Source organism: Macaca fascicularis, chromosome 10 (assembly GCF_037993035.2).
Source record: "Macaca fascicularis isolate 582-1 chromosome 10, T2T-MFA8v1.1".
In the NCBI taxonomy this organism is placed as follows: Eukaryota; Metazoa; Chordata; class Mammalia; order Primates; family Cercopithecidae; genus Macaca; species Macaca fascicularis.
Genome location: NC_088384.1, coordinates 89,070,260 through 89,092,375, shown reverse-complemented (window position 1 = coordinate 89,092,375; position 22,116 = coordinate 89,070,260). Strand labels below are relative to the sequence as shown.

Below are 22,116 nucleotides of genomic sequence, written 5' to 3'. Positions count from 1 at the left end.
TACTGGAGCTTCAGCTCTCGCCCCTGTCTAGCTCCTGAGACCCCGGCATGGCCCTTCCTGTCTTGATGCCTCAATTTCCCCATCTTAAAAAAGGAAAGTGGGTCACAATGGCTTCCTCTGGGGGAAGTTCTAGAGCCAAGCTGGAGACTAGCCCCCACCCCCTGTCCCTTCACTCACCTGCTCTGTGAGGTCACAGTGCCAACTGCTCCACTGATCCTGGTAGATTCCACTGGCACTTTTCAGAGGACATTCAGAGGCATCAGCCACTTCCTTCTCACCAGCTCCCAGAGATCCCCGCCTCCATCCCCAGTCCTAGAGAAGGATATCGATGCCACGGTCCTCAAGGAGCCCTGGGGACCCAGGTGCCCCACTCGAAGATGTGGCCCACAATCCCAGACCCCGGAGGTGAGGAGGGCACCCCCTCCCTTTGCCCAGCCCTTTGCAGTTCACAAAATGCTGCCCCTCCACCCTGTCCTTGGAGGTGAGCAGCATTGTCAACTGTACTGTACAGAGGCAGCCAGCAAGACCAGAGAGGTTTGGCAGTGGTATTCCCAAAGTCTCCCAGCCAGGAAGTGGCAAGGCAGCCGTCCTTTCAGCACGTATATTGAGCATCTACTGTGTGCCAGGCAATGCACAGAGGACAGGGAACACGGTGTGGCATCAGCCTGATGTGCTCCCTTCCCTCATGGAGCTCACAGTCTAGTGCAGGAGACTGATATGAAACAAGGAAACAAGTATTTCGCCATCTTTATCTGTCAGAAGGCCTCCGGCTGCAGGTGACAGAAATTCCAACTCAAAATGATGCCTATCTCTGGGCACCCAAATCTGGGTGTATATCCCAAGAGAGTATACCAAACAATCCGCAAAGGTGAGAAAAGAAATGGCCATGCTAGAAAGTATGTCTTTCATCCTCTTTTAATTTGTATTCTTCAGGAATGTTATCACTAAATCTGTACATTTGGGAAGGGTAAATAATGTATTAGTATAATTGGGTGTATACATAATTTATTAATAAACCAATATAAATACACTGAGGGTATGATAAAAATGTTTAGGGAGCTTTGACTTAATAAGGGAAAATTTTAAATCTCACATATCAAGACGTCCCAAGGTGCAGGGGGCTCCGGAGTGCATTAATTCCTCGGTTCTGCCACCCAAGACCCAGGTTCCTGTCATCATTTTGCTCTTTTAGTCCCCTCTCATGGTCACAAGATGGCCACCACAGTTTCAGATATCACGCAGAAATGTGGCCGTCTAGGGGAAGGAGAATAAGTATCGTTTTCTGTGGTTCTCATTTAGCTAATCCTAAACCTAACTTTTCCCCCAAGTCCCTTACCGCATAACCACCCCCCTACCCCACCCCACCTCACCCCTGCAGACTTCCTCACGCTTGAACCAATCACAGCACAGGGAATGGGAGCACAACGGCAGGCTTTGACCAATCAAAATGGCCTAAAATCACATGGGGTAGGAGCAGACAAAGGAACAAAACCAGGCTTCTGCCAACCTCTGGGACATGGCGACAACCACCTGTGACTGCCACTGCAACCTGGGTCTTTTCCTTGATAGATACCTGGATTTGGGGTCAGCCAGACCTGGGTCTGTCCCTGAATCCCAGGCTGGTGGTGTTGGGAAAGCTTCTCTGCCCCTCAGCTCCCCAGTCTGGAATGCGGTATGCACATTCCAAGGACACTACGTTCCTCATAATTGTAAAATGCAACCGTGAATCTTATCATCCCCAGGATTGCCCAGCGAGGCCGGAACACCAGCAGAATGGTAGAGGACACCTCCTCAAACATGAGTGAGCAAGGACAGGTGCCCTGGTGTTTTCATGGGCAGCTGAGGGGCTGAGGCTCAGGGATGTCAAACGGGCAACCTGGGGCTACCCAGCAAGGGGCAGAGGGCAGGGATGTTTGCACCAAGCTCTGGATGCTCCCCAGGTCTCTGCAAGCACCAAATCCAGAGGCTGGCAGTGACATGACAGTTCTGTGCTCTCTGCAGATGACAACTTCCTGTTGCCTGTGCGCATCAATGCCCAAGCCCTAGGCCTGACTCAGTGCATGCTGGGATGTGTGTGTACGTATATACTGAATAATCGCCTTGGTCATCAACATGGGCCTGGGGAGAGGGTCCACCTGGGGGTGGCAAGGCCTGCTCTGGGCTGCAGGGGAGCCGCAGGTTGAACTCTGGAGTTCCACCCATCGGAGGTGTCATTCCTGCCAATGTCTTTGGTGGTTGGAGAGGGGAACCGGGAGGGAGGCTTACGGTCTGGAGGAGGAGTTAACTGCCAACCCTCCTCTACCACCAGTCTGGCTGCTGGTTTCACCCATTTATCCACCTGTTGAGTTCATCAATTCACCCAGACCTTATTTCATAGGCACATCCACCCAATCATCCCTCTTTCTGTTTATCCACCCATCCTCTCAGCCTCCCATTCTCTCGCTTATCTCCCGATTCATCCATCTTCCAAGCCAGACAGCCATTCCCTTCTTCCTTCTTCAATCCACCCCGTGTCCTCTCACCTTCCCGTCCATTCTGAGTCCGTACTTTTTGCCTAGCTCCATAGTGGGCATTCTGGGATAAACCAGACAAGGCCCCCACTCTTGCCAAGCTCCCAGTGTCTAGAAATGGGCATTGTTACCTTCCAGGCCTTTTGTGCTCCTGAGTCACTATTGTCTATTGGCCAGGCACGGTGGCTCAAGCCTGTAATCCCAGCACTTTGGGAAGCCGAGGCGGGCAGATCACGAGGTCAGGAGTTAGAGACCAACCTGGCCAATACGGTGAAACCCCATCTCTACTAAAAAATACAAAAATTAGCCGGGCGTGGTGGCTCACACCTGCAGTCCCAGCTACTCAGGAGGCTGAGGCAAGAGAATTGCTTGAACTCGGGAGGTGGAGGTTGCAGTGGGCCAAGGTCACGCCAGTGCACTCCAGCGTAGGCGACAAAGTGAGACTCTATCAAAAAAGAAAAGAAAAGAAAAGAAAAGAAAAGAAAAGAAAAGAAAAGAAAAGAAAAGAAAAGAAAAGAAAGAAAGAAAGGAAGGAAGGAAGGAAGGAAGGAAGGAAGGAAGGAAGGAAGGAAGGAAGGAGAAAGAAAACGTCTGTTAACTGCCAGTGGCAAGCAGTGTCCACCTGTAGTGACCGGTACTCATTCCAGGCTAGTGCATACCCATAAGCAGAGCCCGGTGCTGTCCTGGGCTCAGCCAACAAGTTGAGAGAGTGGCCCAGCTCCAGGGCCTCCCCCAGCCCCAGAAAGGTCAGCAGGTCCTTGTAGTGGAACGAAGATGAGGGCACAGTGACTCACTGCTTTTCTGTCTCCTGTACAGCCTGGTTCACCTGTTTTGCTTGCTCCCTGAGAACTCAGGCCCAGCAGGTTCTGTTTAACACGTGCAGGTGAGCAGGGAAGGCAGCGGGAGGGTGATGGGGAGGGGGAAATGGCAGCTGGGGACCATAACAGCCCCTCCATCAGTTTGGATCACCCCTTGGTAGCCAGACCAGAAAAGCTATCCTAAACCTGGCTGTTATCAAACACCCCCACCCCAGAACCACTGTGGCCCCCCATTGCTCCAGCCCCTCAGCCTGCAGGGCCCTGGAATCCTGTCCCACCCTTCCTTTCCAAGCTGCTCTCAATTGGCTTCCTGCCAGGGACCCACTGGGCAGCAAGGCCAGGGTTCTCACTCCCTGGACACACCATTCCTATTCCTATTCCCGCCTCCACACATTTGCACATGCTGTTAAGTTTTTTTGTTTGTTTGTTTTTTGTTTTTAGACAGGGTTTCACTCTACACCAGGGCTGGAGTGCAGTGATGCCATCACGGCTCACTGCAGCCTCTACTTTTCAAGTGCAAGCAATCGTCCCACCTCAGCCTCCCAAGTAGCTGGGACTACAGGCACACACCACCACATCTGGCTAACTTTTGTATTTTTTGTAGAGACAGAGTTTCACCATGTTGCCCAGGCTGGTCTCAAACCCCAACGATCCTCCCACCTCAGCCTCCCGAAGTGCTGGGATTACAGGCATGAGCCACCGCACCCAGCCCACCACATGCTGTTCTTCCTGCCCTGACGGCCTGCCCCATTCTTTCCCTTTTCCTTTCCTGTCCTTGGAAATTCTTCCCAGCTCCAGCAGAGATATCCACCTCATTCATTCATTCATTTGAAGTTTAAATTTTAAATGTTTTCTTAACATCTATTCTGAGCCTAGCTCAGCCCTGCCACTCATGAGCTCCCACTCAGGCGGGAAAGGCAGGCACCAAAACATGCAAGCTTGGAGGGTTGGGAGTGCTGCCTGTGGAGGTCTTTGGAGGAGGGGACATTTGAGCTGAATCCTGAAGGACACATTTACCAGGGAGAGAAGAAGGGATAGGGCAAACAGCATGCCTACGGAGAAAGAGAGTGACAAAGAGGAGGGTGAACACTTGGCAGCGCCTCGCCCACCTGACCTTGACCACCACTCCCTGCCTTCCAGATGCAAGCTGCTGTGCCAGAAGCTCATGGAGAAGACAGGCATTCTGCTCCTCTGTGCTTTCGGTGCGTCCCAGGGCCCTGCCCAGTCCCAGGTCGAGGTATTCCTGGGCCCTGGCACTGATTATAGGACACTGGGCAAGACACTGCCCCTCCACATGACTCAGTTTCCCCATCCGCCTGATGGGTGTTGCTGTGAAAATTATGAAATTAAGTGATGACCATGAAAATATTTTGGAAGCCAAGAAATGCTTCGGAAATTATAAAGCTCTCCCCAAACCGTGTTATAAACATTGTTACTCCCGCTTTCTGGGTTTCCATGGCTTCTTTCCAGCCACCCGCCCCCAACCTCCTACCACACAGCTTAGCTTTCCCAAGCAAAGGAATCTCCTCCCTCCACTGAAATATACTGGCTTTGGAGTGGAGGCTGGGGTTGGGGGAAGCAGGGAGAATCAGCTTCCCATGGGAAAATGAACACTGAATCCTAGAGAACTGTCTTGCTTTAAAATCCAACAACGAGGACTTCGATAAATAACACCTTGATTTTTTGAGACAGAGTCTCACTCTGTTGCCAGGCTGGAGTACAGTGGCACAATCTCGGCTCACTGCAACCTCTACCTCCCGGGTTCAAGCCATTCTCTGCCTCAGTCTCCTGAGTAGCTGGGATTACAGGTGCGCACCACCACTCCCCGCTAATATTTGTATTTTTGGTAGAGATGGGGTTTCATCATCTTGGCCAGGCTGGTCTTGAACTCCTGACCTCATGATCCACCCGCCTTGGCCTCCCAAAGTGCTGGGATTACAGGTGTGAGCCACTGCGCCCGGCCTAAATAACACCTTTATTGTGATGCTATTCGAAATGGGTTTCTTAATTTTGTTTTCAGGTTATCTATTGCTAGTGTATACCGCTGACTTTTTGTACCTTGATCTTATATCCTGCAACCTTGCTGAACCCAATTTTTAGTTACAACACAATGCAAGACACCTAATCTCGGATCCCTTAGAATTCTAATGCAAGATCATGTCATTTGCAAATAGTGGTAGTTTAACTCTTTTCTGCATGATAATCTGGACGAGCTTTACTTCTTTTTTGTTTTTTTAAGACAGGGTCTCCCTCTGTCACTTAGGCTGGAGTGCAGTGGTGCATTGATAGCTCACTGCAGCCTCGAACTCCTGGGTTCAAGTGATCCTCCCACCTCAGCCTGCTGAGTAACTAGGGCTATGAGCGTGCACCACCACCCCCAGCTAATTTTTTTATTTTTGTTTATTTGTTTATTTATTTTTTTTTTTTGTAGAGATGGAGTCTTGTGTTGCCCAGTTTGGTCTAGAACTCCTAGCCTCAAACCATCGTACCTCGGCCTCCCAAAGTGCTAGGATTACAGGTGTGAGACACCACGCCTGGCCTACTTCTTTTTCTTGACTAATTGGCCAGGCTAGAATCTCCAGTACCGTGTTAAATAGAATTAGCAAGAACAAGCATCCCTGTCTCATCCCTGATCTTAGGGGAAAAGCGCCCAGTCTTTCACCATTAAAGAGGATATGAGCTGTGAGTTCTTCATAGATGGTCTTTATCACGGTGAGGAGGTTCCCTTCTATTCCTAGTTCGTTGAGGGTTTTATCAAGAACAACAAATAAATTTTAAAGGTTGTTTTTGGTTTTTGGTTTTTGGGGTTTTTTGAGACAGAGTCTCTGTCGCCCAGGCTGGAGTGCAGCAGCATGATCTCTGCTCACCGCAACCTCTCCCTCCCAGGTTCAAGCGATTCTCCTGCCTCAGTAAAAGCTGGGTTTTTTAGGCGGGGTCTCACTCTATTGCCCAGGCTGGAGTGCAGTGGATCACAGCTCACTGCAGCCTCGACTTCCTGGCACAAGTGATCCTCCCACTTCAGCCTCCAGGTAGCTGGGACTACAGACGTGCACCACCACACCTGACTAATTTTTGAATTTTTTTGTAGAGACCAGGTTTCGCCACATTGGCCAGGCTGGTCTTGAACTCCTGGGCTCAAGTGATTTGCCTGCCTCGGCCTTCCAACGTGCTAGGATTATGGGCATGAGCCACCGCGCCCGTCAAGACTTTTAAATAATGGCTTGAATGGTGGCTTTTCAGCCAGCATGGAGATCAAAAATGCAGAGTGCCTTCTTCTCTTTGCCAGTTGTCCCCAGTAGAGTTGGAACAGGGAAGGGAGAGCCACAGATGACTTGGTTGATGTGCCACATATTACACATTTGATATCATTTGATCACAAAGTGGATATTATTGTTATTCATATTTTTACAGAGGAGGGAACTGAGGCATAGAGCATTAAGTAACTCCCCCAGTGTTGCACAATGCTGGCAAGTGGCATAGCTGGGATTTGAGCCCAGACGCCTTAACTCCAGTGCCTAAGCTCTTCATCTTGCATGTTAAATGGCTCATTCTTATTCTCATGGCCTCACAGGATTCTGGATGTTTTCTATTCACTTACCATCGAAAATGAAAGTCTGGCAGGTGAGTGTGCAACCCCCTCAGGCCCCACGGCTCACTGGTCTCACCCTAACCAGTCAATATCACCTCCATAGCTCCACTCATTCTCACCAAATCAGGCCCCTAATCAGTTCCTGACTTAACCCAGATCCAGATCCAAATCTCTGTCTTCATCGTGCCACCCACCTAGAACCCATCTCTTCTGCCAGAGGTGACTTTCAAAGATTGGATGCAATAGTCCCTCCTCCAAGATGGCTCTCCTGTCTTTTACTCTCAAAGATGACCCATCTCTCCTTTCTCAAGGCCCCACTTAAAGTGGGGTGGTGATAACAGGGAACACATTTCTGTACTTAAGGCAGCTTGTCATTCTGCTTAACAGCAATGATACTCATTTGCTTTCGGGTTTCTGAGGAGGAAGGAGGAGGAAATAAGTGGCGAAACTCCTACTTGAGGTCCGCAAAAAGTCTCAGAGGACCTCAGAAAGGGGATCCAAAAGGCCTGTACCTCCCTCTCCTCTTTTCCTCCTTCTAAACCCCTTCATATCCATCAAGGTCCAGCTAAAATGTCACCTCCTCTAGAAACACCCAGGCAGAAGTGGTCACATTCCTCTTTCCTCCTATAATTTTCTGTGGTCATGACTGTCTCTCCAACTGTACTGGCAGCTTCTTGAAAGAAGGAGCCAGGTCCTATTCACCCCAGCAATGTTTAGTTTGGTGCCAGCAAGAGGGTTGCCACTGTCAGTGTTGGATGACTGGATGGCCAGATGGGAGTGTGCATGGAGAGAGAATGGATGGGAGGATGGACAGATGGAAGGTTGGATTTGATGGATGTAGGACTGGAGGAAAGAGATAGGAGGCTAGATGAATACATGAATAGGTGAATAGATGGATGAAATGATGGGTAGATGGAAGAGCAGATGGGATAGATGAGTGGATGGGTAGGTTGGTGGATAGATGGATGGATGAAAGAGTGGGTAGATGGATAGTGGTATATGGGTTGGAGTGTAAACAGATCGGGGAGGTTGGGGAGTTGGAAGAAGAGATTGATAAGGGAGGGTGCTTGGGTAGAAGGGTGGATGGATGAAGGTGTGGTTGGATGGATAAAAATGTGGATAGATGAATAAAAAGGACAGTAAATTAGAGTTTGGATAAATGATAGGTAGGTGGATGGATGGAAGAGTCAACAGGAAAGTGGATGAATGTATGGGTTTATAATTGTGGGAAAATAGATGGATGAAGTTCTCCTGGGGCCAGATTAAGCCATCTGAAGGAGATCCCTTACTTTTCTCAATACTCCACCAGGATGACAGCATAAATGGTCCACTGCAGAGCTTGAGGTAAGAGGAATCTTCTGAGTAACCATATTATTACCTAAAAGCAGAGCTATAGCCAGAATCTGAGGTGTATTGGCTACAAATGTAGGTTCTGCAGTCAGACCAACCTGGGTTTAAATCCTAACTCCCATACCTTCTACATGGCTGACCTTAGGCAAGTCACCTCTTCTCTCTGGGCCTTTGACTCCTCATTTATGAGATGAAGCATAACACCCATCTTGCTCTTGGCAACTATGGGCATTAAAGAAGATGTGAAGTGTCTTGAATAGTTCCTGACCCATAGTCAGTACTCGGCAAATGGTAGCTGAGAAGAAATTTTAACCAAGACACCACATGATGGCAGCATCCTTAATTGCAGACAAAATAGGAATATTTGGAAGGAATGAGCTGGGCATAAGGATATTCCAAGCAGAAAAAAAGAGAATAAGTAATGTTTTAGAGATAATAACCTGGTGAATGGGTCGAGGGATGGGACCAAGAGAGTAGGAAAATCTGAAACTCATTCTTTGAGAGCCAACTAGCAAAGGGAAAATCTGAGGGTAACAACAACAGCATCACAAATCAACCCGTTCTTGTTATCACTCCTTCCTGATAAGGTTGTACCAGGAGAAGGTGAGACATCACAGTGGGGAAATCCAGGACCTCCGAGGTAGCATGAACCTGCTCATTGCCAAGCTCCAGGAGATGGAAGCCATGTCTGATGAGGTGAGACACTGGCCATTCTGCCCCAAACATCTAATTTCTCTCTGTTTGATGTCCTGTTTCCTATACCTCAAGTCTTCTTTCTTGGTTTTATCTCTCATTTTGATGGAGCACACCCCCCAGTGACTTCCAGGAAAAGAGTGAAAGAAGTATATTTTTTAGTGCTTATATTTTTAAAAGCATCTTTTTCTATCCTTGCACTTGGTTGATAGTTTGGCTGGGTATAGAATTCTAAATATGAAATAATTTCTCCTGAGAATTTTGAAGGAAGCCCACCACTGTATTATAGTTTATACTGTTGCTATTGAGAAGTCTAATGTCAGTCTTATTATTGATCCTTTGAGTCTGATCTATTTTTTATCCCTGGGAGCTTGTAGAACACTCTTTTTTGTCTCTAATGTTCCTCATATAAACTGGTTTGGGGTTTACTGAGCTTACTGAATCTGTGGGTTGATATTTTTCAATAGTTTTGGGAAACTTTTACCTTTTATCTCTTAAAATATTTCTTCTTTCCATTATCTGTCTCCTTTCCTTGGATTCTAATTACACCTATGCTAGGCCTATGCTTTGAAGGCCTTTAGAATGCTTCATGTGATTCCTATGCTATTACCTGGTTTGTTTTTCATTATTTTTCTGTATGTGCTTATGTTTTGATATTTTCCTATTAACCTTTCTTCAGGTTTACTAATAATCTTGCATCATTCTGTCTCTCCAATTTACTATTAAATCTATGCATTTAGTTCTTTCTTTTCTTTTCTTTTTTTTTTTTTTTCTTAATAGAGTCTCCCTGTGTCACCCAGGCTGGAGTGCAGTGGCGCAATCTTGGCTCACTGCAAACTCTGCCTCCTGGGTTCAAGTGAATCCTATGCCTCGGCCTCCTGAGTAGCTGGGATTACAGGTGCGTGTTACCACACTCAGCTAATTTTTGTATTTTTAGTGGAGACAGGGTTTCACCTGTCGACTTGGCTGGTCTTGAACTCCTGACCTCAAGTGATCCACCTGCCTCAGCCTCCTAAAGTGCTGAGATTACAGCTTGAGCCACCGCTTCCAGCCTTAGTTATTAATTTCAGATACTGCATTGTTTAGTTCTAGGATATACACTTGATTTTTTTCCAGACTTTAATTCTGTGGTGAAATTCTCCAACATTTAACCTATGTTGTCCATCTTTTCCTTTATTTTAATTAACACGTTAACAACAGTTATTTTAAAAATCCTTGTCTGCTAACTCTAATATCTGGATCATCTGTGGCCTCCCTCTGTTTTCTGCTTTTTATCTTGGGTATCAATCATATGGTCTTGCCTCTTCAAGTCTAGTAACTTTTAGTGGTTTCTGAATATTGTATATGAAAGAACTGTAGCTGTTCCAAATAATTATAATTCCACTAGAGAAAGTTCCCCTTTTCTTTATAAGGAAGATGAAATAGACTGGTCACTTCTATCTAGACATGTGTTAAGCTAGTTCAGACAGACCTGGATCACAATTTTTAAAAGATTTATCCAGAGGTTTTAAGCTTCATTCTTTAGACTCCTTCCCATGCAACTTCAAAAATTTGGCAACTGTCTTAGTGGCAAAGACTTACCATATGTTTGAGGCCTCACAAGTCTCCAAATCTGTCTCTCACCCCTGCATGAACGCAAAAATCTCTGGACCTGGTGGCAGCCTTCTCTGCCAGTGGCAAACGTGGATTCTTGGCTGCTAATTGTGCCCAGAATTGGTTTAGTGCCCCCAGGTGAAATGCAGCTGAAGCACGGTATTGACTCACCACCACCCCTTCTAGGGCAATGGAGCTCCAAGTACAGCCCACGTGCCTGCATCACGAGTATCACCTGGGAAAATGTTAGCAATTCCAGTTAATAGGCCTCACTCAGACCTTCTGAATCAGAGGCTCTGAAGACGAGAACCAATCATCTGTGTCCCAGCAAGCCTTCCAGGTGGTTCTGACACATACCAGAGAGAATCACTATTCTAAGACTTTGATCTCTTGCTTGTTGTGTTTTGAGGTGCCCTCCCTCAAAGGGACTTCATTTCCAAAGCACTGTGAAGATGTGAAGTTTTATTCTGCCTTTCAGAAACACTTGAAGTGGCCTATAGCCTCCTATAGTCTTGAAATTCAGTTAAGACCTTGTGAAAAAAACTGGCCATATTTAAGGCTCCTCAAGTCCCCAATTTTGTTACTTTAGCTCTTTGTCACCATTAAAAACTTTGCTTCTTTCTCTTTCACTAGTAGCAGCAGCCCAGTGTCTGGCCTAAGCCCAGATCCTTAGCCCATGCCTAGAATTGTCAAAATTTAAAACAAACAGACAAAAAAATGAGCCAGTCCTTATAATCACTCTGCTGATTGTAAGAATAAAGTTCTGCTCTGTAGAATTTTAGTTCATCTGGTCCTTGTTGCTTCCACAGATGTGCCTATGGGCTGGCCACCCTTTGGAACCTGTCAATCTGGAAACTCCTGGCCTTCGGGCCTAAGAAATGTTATTTATTCATGTGACTAAATTGGTGATTTCCCCCAGCACCATTTGCTCTATTCTCATTTTTGAAGCTCCTGTTATTTGAATGTCAGCTCCTGAACAATTCTAATTTTTTTTCCTATCACTGGGTGAACATATATACTTATCGATCTTGGGAGTAGATATAACTAGGAGTGGAATTGCTGGATCATATGGTATGAGTGTGTTCATGTTATTAGATGCTGCCAAATAGTTTTTCAATTTACACTCCTGTGAAAAGTATATGCAAATTCCAGTTGTCCCACATCCTCACCAATTGGTATCATAAGTCTTTTTTACTTTATTTATTTTATTTTATTTTATTGAGACGGAGTCTCGCTCTGTCACCCAGGCTGGAGTGCAGTGGCCAGATCTCAGCTCACTGCAAGCTCCGCCTCCCGGGTTTACGCCATTCTCCTGCCTCAGCCTCCCGAGTGACTTGGACTACAGGTGCCCGCCACCTCGCCCGGCTAGTTTTTTGTATTTTTTTTTTTAGTAGAGATGGGGTTTCACCTTGTTAGCCAGGATGGTCTCGATCTCCTGACCTCGTGATCCGCCCGTCTCGGCCTCCCAAAGTGCTGGGATTACAGGCTTGAGCCACCGCGCCCGGCCCCAGCTAATTTTTTTTGCATTTTTAGTAGAGACGGGGTTTCGGTCTTTAGTAGAGACTGTGGTCTCGATTTCCTGACCTCATGATCCACCTGCCTCGGCCTCCCACAGTGCTGGGATTACAGGCGTGAGCCACCGCGCCCGGCCAAGTCTTTTTTACTTTATTCTGCAGGGTGAGAAGTGGTATCTCACTATGGCTTTAATTTGCATTTCTGGTTGTTAATAATGTGGAGTGTCTTTTCATGTATCCAGTGGCCATTTGGATTTTGTCTGTTGCCTTTTGGGGGAGAGTGCCGTTTCTTATTGATATGTAGGAGTTCTTATGTGTTCTGGGTAAACATATTTTATTGGATGTATATATTGCAAATATCTTCTCCCAGGCTATAGTGTAGCTTTTCACTCTCAATGGTGACAAAAATGTCTAATTTTAATTAAGTCAAGTGCATCTACCTTTTATGTGCAGTGCTTTGGGTGTCCTATTTAAGAAACCTTCACCTGTCCCAACAGAAGCCCTCTGTTTTACCCTCTCCAGAATAACTTCTAGTCTTCTGCTGGGGAGCAGAGAAGTCACTCAGCTTCTCAGAGTAAGAGGGAGTCCCCAGGGAATCTGGAGATTCCTCTTAAATGGCTTAACACCCAATCCTCCACCCCAATTTCAGAGGCACCCAAGGCCACAAATCCTGAGCTTTTTGAGGATGGCCAGTTTCAGATTCAGATTTCTCATTTTTGCTAAATCAGTGGTTCTCAATTGGGGAGTATTTTGCCCCCTGGGGAACAGTTAGCAATGTCTGGAGATATTTTGGGTTGTTACAATGTGAGGAGGAGATGCTACTGGCACCTAGTGGGTAGCCAGGGATGCTGCTAAACATCCTACAATGTGTAGGACAACTTCTAGAATATTACTGCTGTCTCCAGGGCCACTGCTGGGACACACTGTGCCTTTTTGCAGCCTGGAAAAAGCTACCTGTGCTGGGCAAATGAATTGCAAAATGCACCTTCCTCCAAATCAAAGAACAGTTGAAGAGCTGGGTTTCAGCCCCCACACAGGGCCCCTTAACTGGGAACCTTTCTGCAGTGCGCAACATGCACAACCATACGCCGCAGGCTGGTTTTCTCCTCTCCTATGCTTCCTGTTCATATGGGTTTGGTCTTTTTAAATCCTTTTACTGAAGCTGTAATGGGGCGTTGGGAGAAAGTAAAATTAGATGATGTCTTCAATCCATCATCTTTACCCAGAAGCTGAATTTTTAAAAGAGTTCACAAAGGATCCCATTGTGGAAGATTCAGGAAAACTTTGCTAAAACTCATCTTTATCTTTTATTGTCCCAGAGTCCTAGGTCTCCAGTGCCCCTGAATCTCCCCTCTAAGCTCTGTTCAGACAGACTGAGGAGGAGGGACCGTGTCAGTCACTCACTATCAAGTGAGGCTCTTGCCAGGTGTTTCGTCTGCAGTGGGGAGGGAGGCCCCGCTACGACTTACAAAGGCAGTAAGGTATAGCGATTAAAAGGACTGGCTCTAGAGTCAGGTTGCTGGGCTTTGAATTTCATCCCTACCACCTATAAGCTGTGTGACTCTGATCAATTTACTTACCATCTTTGTGCCTCAGTTTCTTCATCTAGAAGATGAGTTGTAAGGATTAGACGTGGTCATTCATGTAAACTTAGACTAATGTCTGTCATATGGTAAGTGCTCCCTAAATGTCTGTTGCCTTTAAATAAAGGTAGAATCCAAAGGCATGCACTAATCGATGCGCAATCATTAAGTGCCTGCAGCGTGCTGGGAATCCAGGATCGGGGATCAACTAGAGCTTGTCCTTGCCCTCAAGGCAGAGTCCAGAACCTGTGGATCCCAGAGAAGAAGACTGCGCCCAGCCTTGGGGCAGAGAGAGGGTGGGGGCCATCAGGGAAATTCCTTGGGGTTGGCGACCCAGTTTTGAAAAGTAATAGGTGAGATTATTGTCTCCAGCCAACGAAGGGAGGAGTTGGGGATTTTTTGCCTTTTGGAGCTGTGTAACCTCAGGCAGGTCATCAACCTCTCTGAGCCTCCAGTTTGCACATCAACAAAATAGAATCATAATCACTGCCTTGTAACACCCTGGCTATTGTTCTAGTTACCATTGCCGCGTAGCAAACCATCCCAAAACGTAGTGGTATAAAACAACCACTTGTGCTCAGAGATTCTGTGGGTTAGGAATTCAGACAGGACACAGTGGAGATGGCTTGTCTGTGTTCCATGGTATCTGGGGCCTCAGCTGGGAAGACTTGAAAGCTGGAGGTGACTCTACATCGGGGGCTGGAATCATCTGGATTCACTCACGTGACTGGAGATTGATGCCGGCTGTCAACTGGGACTCAGGGCTGTTGATCAAAGCACCCATCTGTGGCCTCTCCGTGTGACCTGGGCTTCCTCTCAACATGGCGGCTGGCCTCCAGGAGTGAGTGTGCCCAGAGAACCAAGCAGTGCTGTATCGTTTTTTAGCACTTAGCCCCAGAAGTCACACAGCATCACTTCTGCCGTAGTCATAAGCCCAGACTGGTGGGCTGAGACCCCAACTCTCAGTGGGAGGTCACCGTGAAAGAAGAGCCTGGAATGGGAGACCCTGTTGCAGTCGTTTTTGGAAAACAGAATCTTCCACCACTGGGAAGAGTCTAATAAAAAGAACAGCTGGTATTTATTGTGCACCTACTGTGCTAAGTGCTTTGCCATCTGCATCCGGCAGCAGAGTGGAATGGTGAAGGGCCTGAACTCTGGAACCACAGTGATCGCTCTGCCTCATACCAGCTGGGTGATCTTGAACAAGCCACACCTTTGTGCCTCAGTATTCTCATCTTTAATACAAGGATGATAATAGTGATACTTCTTAGGGGTGCTAGGAGGGGAAAGGGTGAGCATATGTGAAGCCGAGAACAGCCCTGGCACATAGTAGGGGCTTTATGGACCTACAGTGGGAGGGAGCCACGATTATTGTCCCCATCTTACAGGCGAGAAAATCGAGTCTCAGAGGGGCAGTAACTTGCCCAAGGCCCCACAACAGTAAAGGTTGGCCTGACGTCGGAGCCTCTGTCTGAACCGCACTGAGACTCCGGGACCCTCGTATGACATCCGGTCACATGGACTTGAAAGCACCCAGTGAACCCACGGGTGGGGTCAGGATGGCTTTGTGTCTCCTGGGCTTTCACAGAGCCACAGGCTTCCACAGGCAGGGGCAGGCTGTTAGGGAGAGGACAGCATCCTGCAGCCCCCTGTTACCTCCCGTGGACACGTGGAGATCACAGTCCGTGACAACACACCAGGGGACAACTTGTGTTTTCTGCCTTCTCAGCAAAAAGTGGCCCAGAAAATAATGAAGATGATACATGGCGATTACATCGAAAAGCCAGACTTTGCCCTGAAGTCTACAGGTAGGTGACCCTCTTCCCCACCATCTGACTGCCTCAAGCATCCTCAGAAGCTCTACAAACGGTGGGTTTCAGTTCTGGTGTGCTACTCCATCTGCCACTGGGAAGTTCATCCTCAGAGCTGACCTCGGCTCCAAGCTGGTTTTCTTGCTACAAGTTTGTTTTTTCTCAAGGGGGTCTGGGACGGGGTGGGGTATGGGGGATAGGGGTGGGGTATGGGGGACAGGGTGGGTATGGGGGATAGGGTGGGGTATGGGGGACAGGGTGGGGTATGGGGGATAGGGGTGGGGTATGGGGGACAGGGTGGGATATGGGGGATAGGGTGGGTATGGGGGATAGGGGTGGGGTATGGGGGATAGGGTGGGTATGGGGGATAGGGGTGGGGTATGGGGGATAGGGGTGGGGTATGGGGGACAGGGTGGGGTATAGGGGATAGGGTGGGATATGGGGGATAGGGTGGGGTATGGGGGATAGGGGTGGGGTATGGGGGATAGGGGTGGGGTATGAGGGATAGGGGTGGGGTATGGGGGATAGGGGTGGGGTATGGGGGACGGGGTGGGGTATGGGGGATAGGGTGGGGTATGGGGGATAGGGGTGGAGTCTGGGGGACGGGGTGGGGTCTGGGGGATAGGGTGGGGTATGGGGGATAGGGTGGGGTATGGGGGACGGGGTGGGTATGGGGGATAGGGTGGGTATGGGGGATAGGGGTGGGGTATGGGGGATAGGGGTGGGGTATGAGGGATAGGGGTGGGGTATGGGGGACAGGGTGGGGTATAGGGGATAGGGTGGGGTATGGGGGATAGGGGTGGGGTATGGGGGATAGGGTGGGTATGGGGGATAGGGGTGGGGTATGGGGGATAGGGGTGGGGTATGAGGGATAGGGGTGGGGTATGGGGGACAGGGTGGGGTATAGGGGATAGGGTGGGGTATGGGGGATAGGGTGGGTATGGGGGATAGGGGTGGGGTATGGGGGATAGGGGTGGGGTCTGGGGGACAGGGTGGGGTCTGGGGGATAGGGGTGGGGTATGGGGGACGGGGTGGGGTATGGGGGTAGAGGTGGGGTGGTGGGACAGGGTGGGGTATGGGGGACGGGGTGGGGTATGGGGATAGGGTGGTGTATGGGGGATAGGGGTGGGGTATGGGGGACAGGGTGGGGTATGGGGGACGGGGTGGGGTGGGAGAGAGCACAGGAATCCATAGACCCCCCCACGTTACAGAAGATCTATAAAGCCCCTACTATGTGCTCGGGCTGTTCTCAGCTCTCCACCGCCCCCACCCACCACTCTTCTCCAAACCCGGTGCTGGGCACACAGGTCAGCAGGACAGAGCCATCCCCACCCCGCAGTCAAGAATCAGTGCTTTGGCTGGGTGCGGTGGCTCACGCCTGTAATCCCAGCACTTTGGGAGGCCGAGGCAGGTGGATCACCTGAGATCAGGAGTTCAAAACCACCCTGGCCAACATGGTAAAACCCCATCTCTACGAAAAATAAAAAAGTTAGCCAGGCGTGGCTGTGGGCACCTGTTATCCCAGCTACTCGGGAGGCTGAGGCAGGAAAATCGCTTGAACCCAGGGGGCGGAGGTTGCCGTGAGCCGAGATTGCACCACTGCACTCCAGCCTGGGCAACAGAGCCAGACTGTCTCAATAAAAAAAAAAAAAGAATCAGTGCTTCCGGAAGAATAAGGCAGGTGGCGAGGAGGGAGGGGACCTGGGCCGAGAGGCCTCCCACTCGGGAGAACATTTGGGCTGAGACTTGCTGAGGAGAGAAGGTATTCCAGACCAAGGGAGGCTGTGAGAAGGCGGGTGAGAGCCATTCAGGGACAGCCGGGAGGAGGCGAAGTATGGGCTGCAGGCTTCGGGCGCAGACCCCTACCAGGCAGCACCGCCAACTCGGGCACCCCAGGATCAGTGAGACGTGGGGTCAGATAGTGTCAGCCCAGCCCCCGAGTGATGCGGGGCCTCACTTAGCCTCCCAGAGCTGGAATTTCCTCCTCCGCACAATGGGTATCGGTCGTCATCACAAGACTGTTACATGGGGAGCGCTCACCCTGTGCCAGGCACTTTGGGAAATGTGCTCTGATGGCTCATCTCAGCGCCACAGCAGCCCTATGACGTGGGGGCCATTGCCACCACCATGGCTCTGCTAATAATAGCCACCATGAGAATTGCTTGAACCTGGGAGGCAGAGGTTACAGTGAGCCGAGATCACGCCACTGCACTCCAGCCTGGGGACAGAGCAAGACTCTGTCTCAAAATAAATAAATAAATAAATAAATAGCCACCATGATTACCATTATTAACATGGCTGTAATCCCATTTCCTAGAGGAGAACAGGACCAGTGACTCATCCAAAGTGCTCACCCGGCACATAGTGAGGGCCCGTCAGTGGGCCCCTCCACCAGGCAGAAGCCCGGCTGCTTGACTGAGACCCTCTTCTCCTATACAGGGGCCAGCATTGACTTTGAGCACACATCAGCCACCTATAACCATGAGAAGGCCCACTCCTACTGGAACTGGATCCAGCTGTGGAACTACGCACAGCCCCCAGACGTGATCCTCGAGGCAGGAGGGATGGCGGGAGATGGGACAGCGGCAGGGGAGTGGTCTGGGCAGGGTTTGGGGACAGGAGCTGGCAGAAGAGGTAGGGGGTGGGAGCAAAGGGAGTGGGGGCAGGGGCGGGGTTAGAGGTAGGAGCAGGAGACATGCAGGGGCAAAGGCAGGGAACAGAAGGAGGGGGCTATTGACTAGGCAGGGGCTGGGAAGAAGGCAGGGGGCAGGAGGTGAGAACAGACAGCAGGGGCTGCTGGGGCTAGGGTAGGAGTGAAGCAGAGGGACAGCTTGCTTTGGCATTGGATGAGACCCCACCACTCAGCCCTTAAGACTTGAGGGTCAGAGAAACCTCAGGACTACACTGGGCATGGACCCATCATAGACCCATTTTGCAGAAGAGGAAACTGAGGCTCAAAGAGCCAGGTCACTTGACTGCAGCCACACAGCTGGTCACTAGTATGTAGCAGAGCCAGAGTTCAAACCTGAACTCCTCACCCTTCTAGGATCCTGCCTCACAGATGAGGAAAATGAGGCCCAGAGAAGGAAAGGGCTTGTCCTGGTCACAAAGCAGGTGCCTTCATTCAGTGAACACCAGCTGAGAGTCTCATCCCAGTGGCCGACCCTGGGTGATGCCAGAAGGTCACAAGCCACTCATCCGCGGGTTCTACCTTAAGGAGCTCCAAGATCTTGGCACTCGAGGTCAAGCTGGGGTGTTGACCTTGCTCAGCTCGGACGGGGCGAAGGGCTTCCTGGTGGAGGCAGCCAAGGACTAGCAGATCTGCAGGCAGAGAGAACCCAGGGGCACAGGCCAAGCACAGGGCCCGGGAGTGCAGGGTGGTGCCCACATCCAGGTGGGGCAGGGGTATGGGGGGCAGTGATTGGGTTGCAAAGCGCTGGCTACCGTCAGGTTTGGAGCAGTAGTGAAAGGCAGCCCAGGCAAGACTCTGCTCCTCCTGGGCCCTCTCCCAGCTCCGGCCTGACTGAGCTCTCCAGGTCCCCACAGCATCGAGCCTGGTTCGCCCCTGCTCCTTTCCCGTGCTGTTCCCTCAGCTCCCTTTCCCAGCTGGCTCCTCAACTCCCTTGGCCCCAGCTCCTCAGGAGGCCTTCCCTGACGCCCACAGCCCCCTGCACCCCTGGGCTAGCATCTACTGTTCAGATAAGGACTGTCCGTGCCACAGCTCCAAAGGTTCAGAACCCACCGAGTAATCGCCTTTCCTGGGTGATTTCCGTCAAACCTCTTTCTCTCCCTGGGCCTGTTTCCCCTCCTGTGGGGCAGGAGATTGTGGTAGTTAATGGCATGTTCCAAGGTCAGATTCCCTGGGCTGCACTTCCAGCTCTGCATGGCCCTGGACCAGTCATTGTCCTGCTCCCCCAACTCAGTTTCCTCACCTTCAAAATGGGGATAGTGATGGTGCCTAAGTCATGGGGTGATTGTGAGACCATGTAAAGAATAATGGGAGGGATGAATGAATGAATGAATGAATGAATGAATGAATGAATGAGTAAATTAATGAATGAATGGGTGCCAATGGGGAGCGGGTGGAGGCTGGGAGGCCCCAAGCAGGCCCCTCCCTTACTGCATTGAACTGAGGTAAGGCTTACCCCTGCATGGGCAGTCAGAAGAGCTTCCTGGAGGAGGTGGCACTTGAGCCAAGCTTTGGAGACAAGAAAGGACTGGCCTACCCAGGAGGGCCCAGGAAGTGCAGGGGATCAAAGGTGGGATGACCCCCCTACCCACCCAGCATATCCCTTATTGTACTTGCCTCTTCTAGCCCAACGTGACACCTGGCAATTGCTGGGCCTTTGAGGGTAACCGCGGCCAGGTGACCATCCAATTGGCTCAGAAGGTCTACCTGTCCAACCTCACACTGCAGCACATCCCCAAGACCATCTCGCCATCAGGCAGCCTGGACACTGCCCCCAAGGACTTCGTCATCTACGTGAGCACTGCCCTGTAGGGAGCTATGCTTAGCTAAGGGAACAACCTTCCAACAGTGGTATTCCAGGCCTGGGGTAAGCAGTATCTGCACAACGCATGCAGGCTGGAGGGGCTGGATGCAGCTTGGTTAAGGCTGGAAGTGGCCAGGGCTGGGGTCTGATTTTAGCCTTCAGGGGTAGGGGATAAACAGCTACTCTATTTCAAACCCAGCTTTTCAGAGCCAAGATAATCTTCAGAGACCATGGAGCCCCCATTTTGCTAAGAAGGTCAGAAGCATCATCTGAACTATCTTAGTAAAATAAGGTCCAGAGAAGGATCAGGGAAATCCTACAAGTCAATGACAGAGCTAGAAATAGACCCTCAGCCTCTGACTCCCAGGCCAATGCTCTTTCCTGTTCATTACACTGTGCTGCAGTGAAACGGTGCCCAAAGAGGTAGTGAGCTCCCATCCTGGGGAATGTGCAAGTCTCCACTGGAGAGGGGAGACACCCTCTGAAGGCCCTGCTTGTATCTGACACCATCACCTTGGTTCTGGTTCCACAGGGCATGGAGGGCTCCCCCAAGGAGGAGGTGTTCCTGGGGGCATTTCAGTTTCAGCCAGAAAGCATCATCCAGATGTTCCCACTCCAGGTACCCGCGAAGAGCCGCCTGTGCTGAGCACCTGCTGAATGCACAGTGTGTAGTCTGTACCCAGGGCCCCCTCTTCATCCCCCAGTATCGCCAGGAGGTGCCCAGTCATGACTAACCTGTTTGACAGACAGGGAAACTGAGACTCAGAGAGTGGGAGCCGCTACCCAGGACCAAGTGGGACTCCAGGGAGATCCCACCGCCTGTGGCTGTGTCCCCTTTCCCCTGATGCGCCCGGGAGCCGTCTTGCTGCGTTTCTTCCCAGGGACAGCAGACGTTGAGCAAGAGGTTCCCACTGGGCAGGGGCTGCTGGTTCCAAAGGCAGAGTCTCCCTAGTGGGTGACCCCATAATCAGCACCTGATCCAACCACAGGTGGGGAAACTGAGGCCTGAAGGAGAGGGGTTTGGAGACAGAAGCAGGTCCGGAGGAGTGACCACTGGAATGGCCCTGGGGCTTGACAGGGCGAATGTTCAGGCTTAGGAATCAAACTCATACTGGCCTGAATCTCGGCCCAACCACAAATTATGTGTGAGCTTGGACCAAGCCCTGCTTCTCTGGAGCCTCAGTTTCCCCTTCTGTCTTTCCCTGGGAGGTTGAAACCATCCAGTGAAGGCCAAGCCTGCCCCACTTTTTGCACTAGATAGGGAGAGTAATAAACACAGGCTCCACCCCCTCTTGCTTGGCAAAAACGGGGAGGGGCCTCACTTACAGAGCACTTACTATGTACCAGGAGTCTATGGGTGAGCCGCCTCTGTGACTGATTCGCTTCCAGAGGCCACCTGGCCCCCAAATCTCATTTCATGCCCACGGCAATCCTGGGAAGCAGATATTACCACTCCCATCTTATGGGCGGGGGGGCAGGGCAGGAGTGGAGGACTGAGGCCCAGAAAGGGTGGAGGTTTGCCCAAGATCCCACAGCACCAAGGCCGGGACATTTCCTCACCCATAGCGTGTCCGTCCTTCTGACCTCAGCATCTTCAGTAAGAACTCCTGAATATCGACTTGTTGTGAGGCCTTGGGACGGTCCATCCTCCTCTCTGGGCCTTAGTTTTCCCACCTATGAAATGGGAAAGTTCCCACCTTTGGACAGGCAGGGTGGGAGTCTATGGGTGAGCTGCCTCTGTGACTGATTCTCTTCCAGAACCAGCCGGCCCGGGCTTTCGGTGCAGTCAAGGTGAAGATCTCAAGCAACTGGGGGAACCCAGCCTTCACTTGCCTGTACCGCGTGCGAGTGCATGGCTCTGTGGCCCCGCCCGGAGAGCAAGCCTCACCAGAACCCCTACCCTGAGACAGATTAAAATTTTATCTTCACCCCCAGACCAAGGCTGAGTGTCTTTTGGCCCCAAAGAGAGAGAGTGGGCTAGCCTTTGACCTCTGAGCATTTGATGGTTAGCAATGGTTAATCCCATGCCGGGTGCCCAGGCACCTTCTCAACAGCCCCAGGAGACCCCATTCACAGATGGGGACAGTGAAGGCTCCAAGCAGCAAACTGACTTGCTGCAGGTGACAGCCAACAAATGGCAGCTCCAGGATTCAAACCCAAGC

At 50.4% G+C, this 22,116-nt stretch overlaps 1 protein-coding gene across 1 annotated transcript; it reads left to right on the top strand.

Annotated features, from left to right (window-relative positions):
- Positions 1-234: 234 nt before the first annotated feature.
- Positions 235-21,888, top strand: SUN5 (Sad1 and UNC84 domain containing 5). The gene is made up of 13 exons (XM_005568714.4): positions 235-405; positions 1,743-1,801; positions 2,002-2,076; positions 3,327-3,393; positions 4,469-4,530; positions 6,900-6,949; positions 8,227-8,261; positions 8,855-8,963; positions 15,380-15,458; positions 17,901-18,016; positions 19,777-19,944; positions 20,487-20,573; positions 21,713-21,888. The coding sequence occupies exons 1-13, from the start codon at positions 329-331 to the stop codon at positions 21,857-21,859; spliced, it is 1,131 nt and encodes a 376-aa protein (XP_005568771.2). The 5' UTR covers positions 235-328; the 3' UTR covers positions 21,860-21,888.
- The last annotated feature ends 228 nt before the right edge of the window (positions 21,889-22,116 follow it).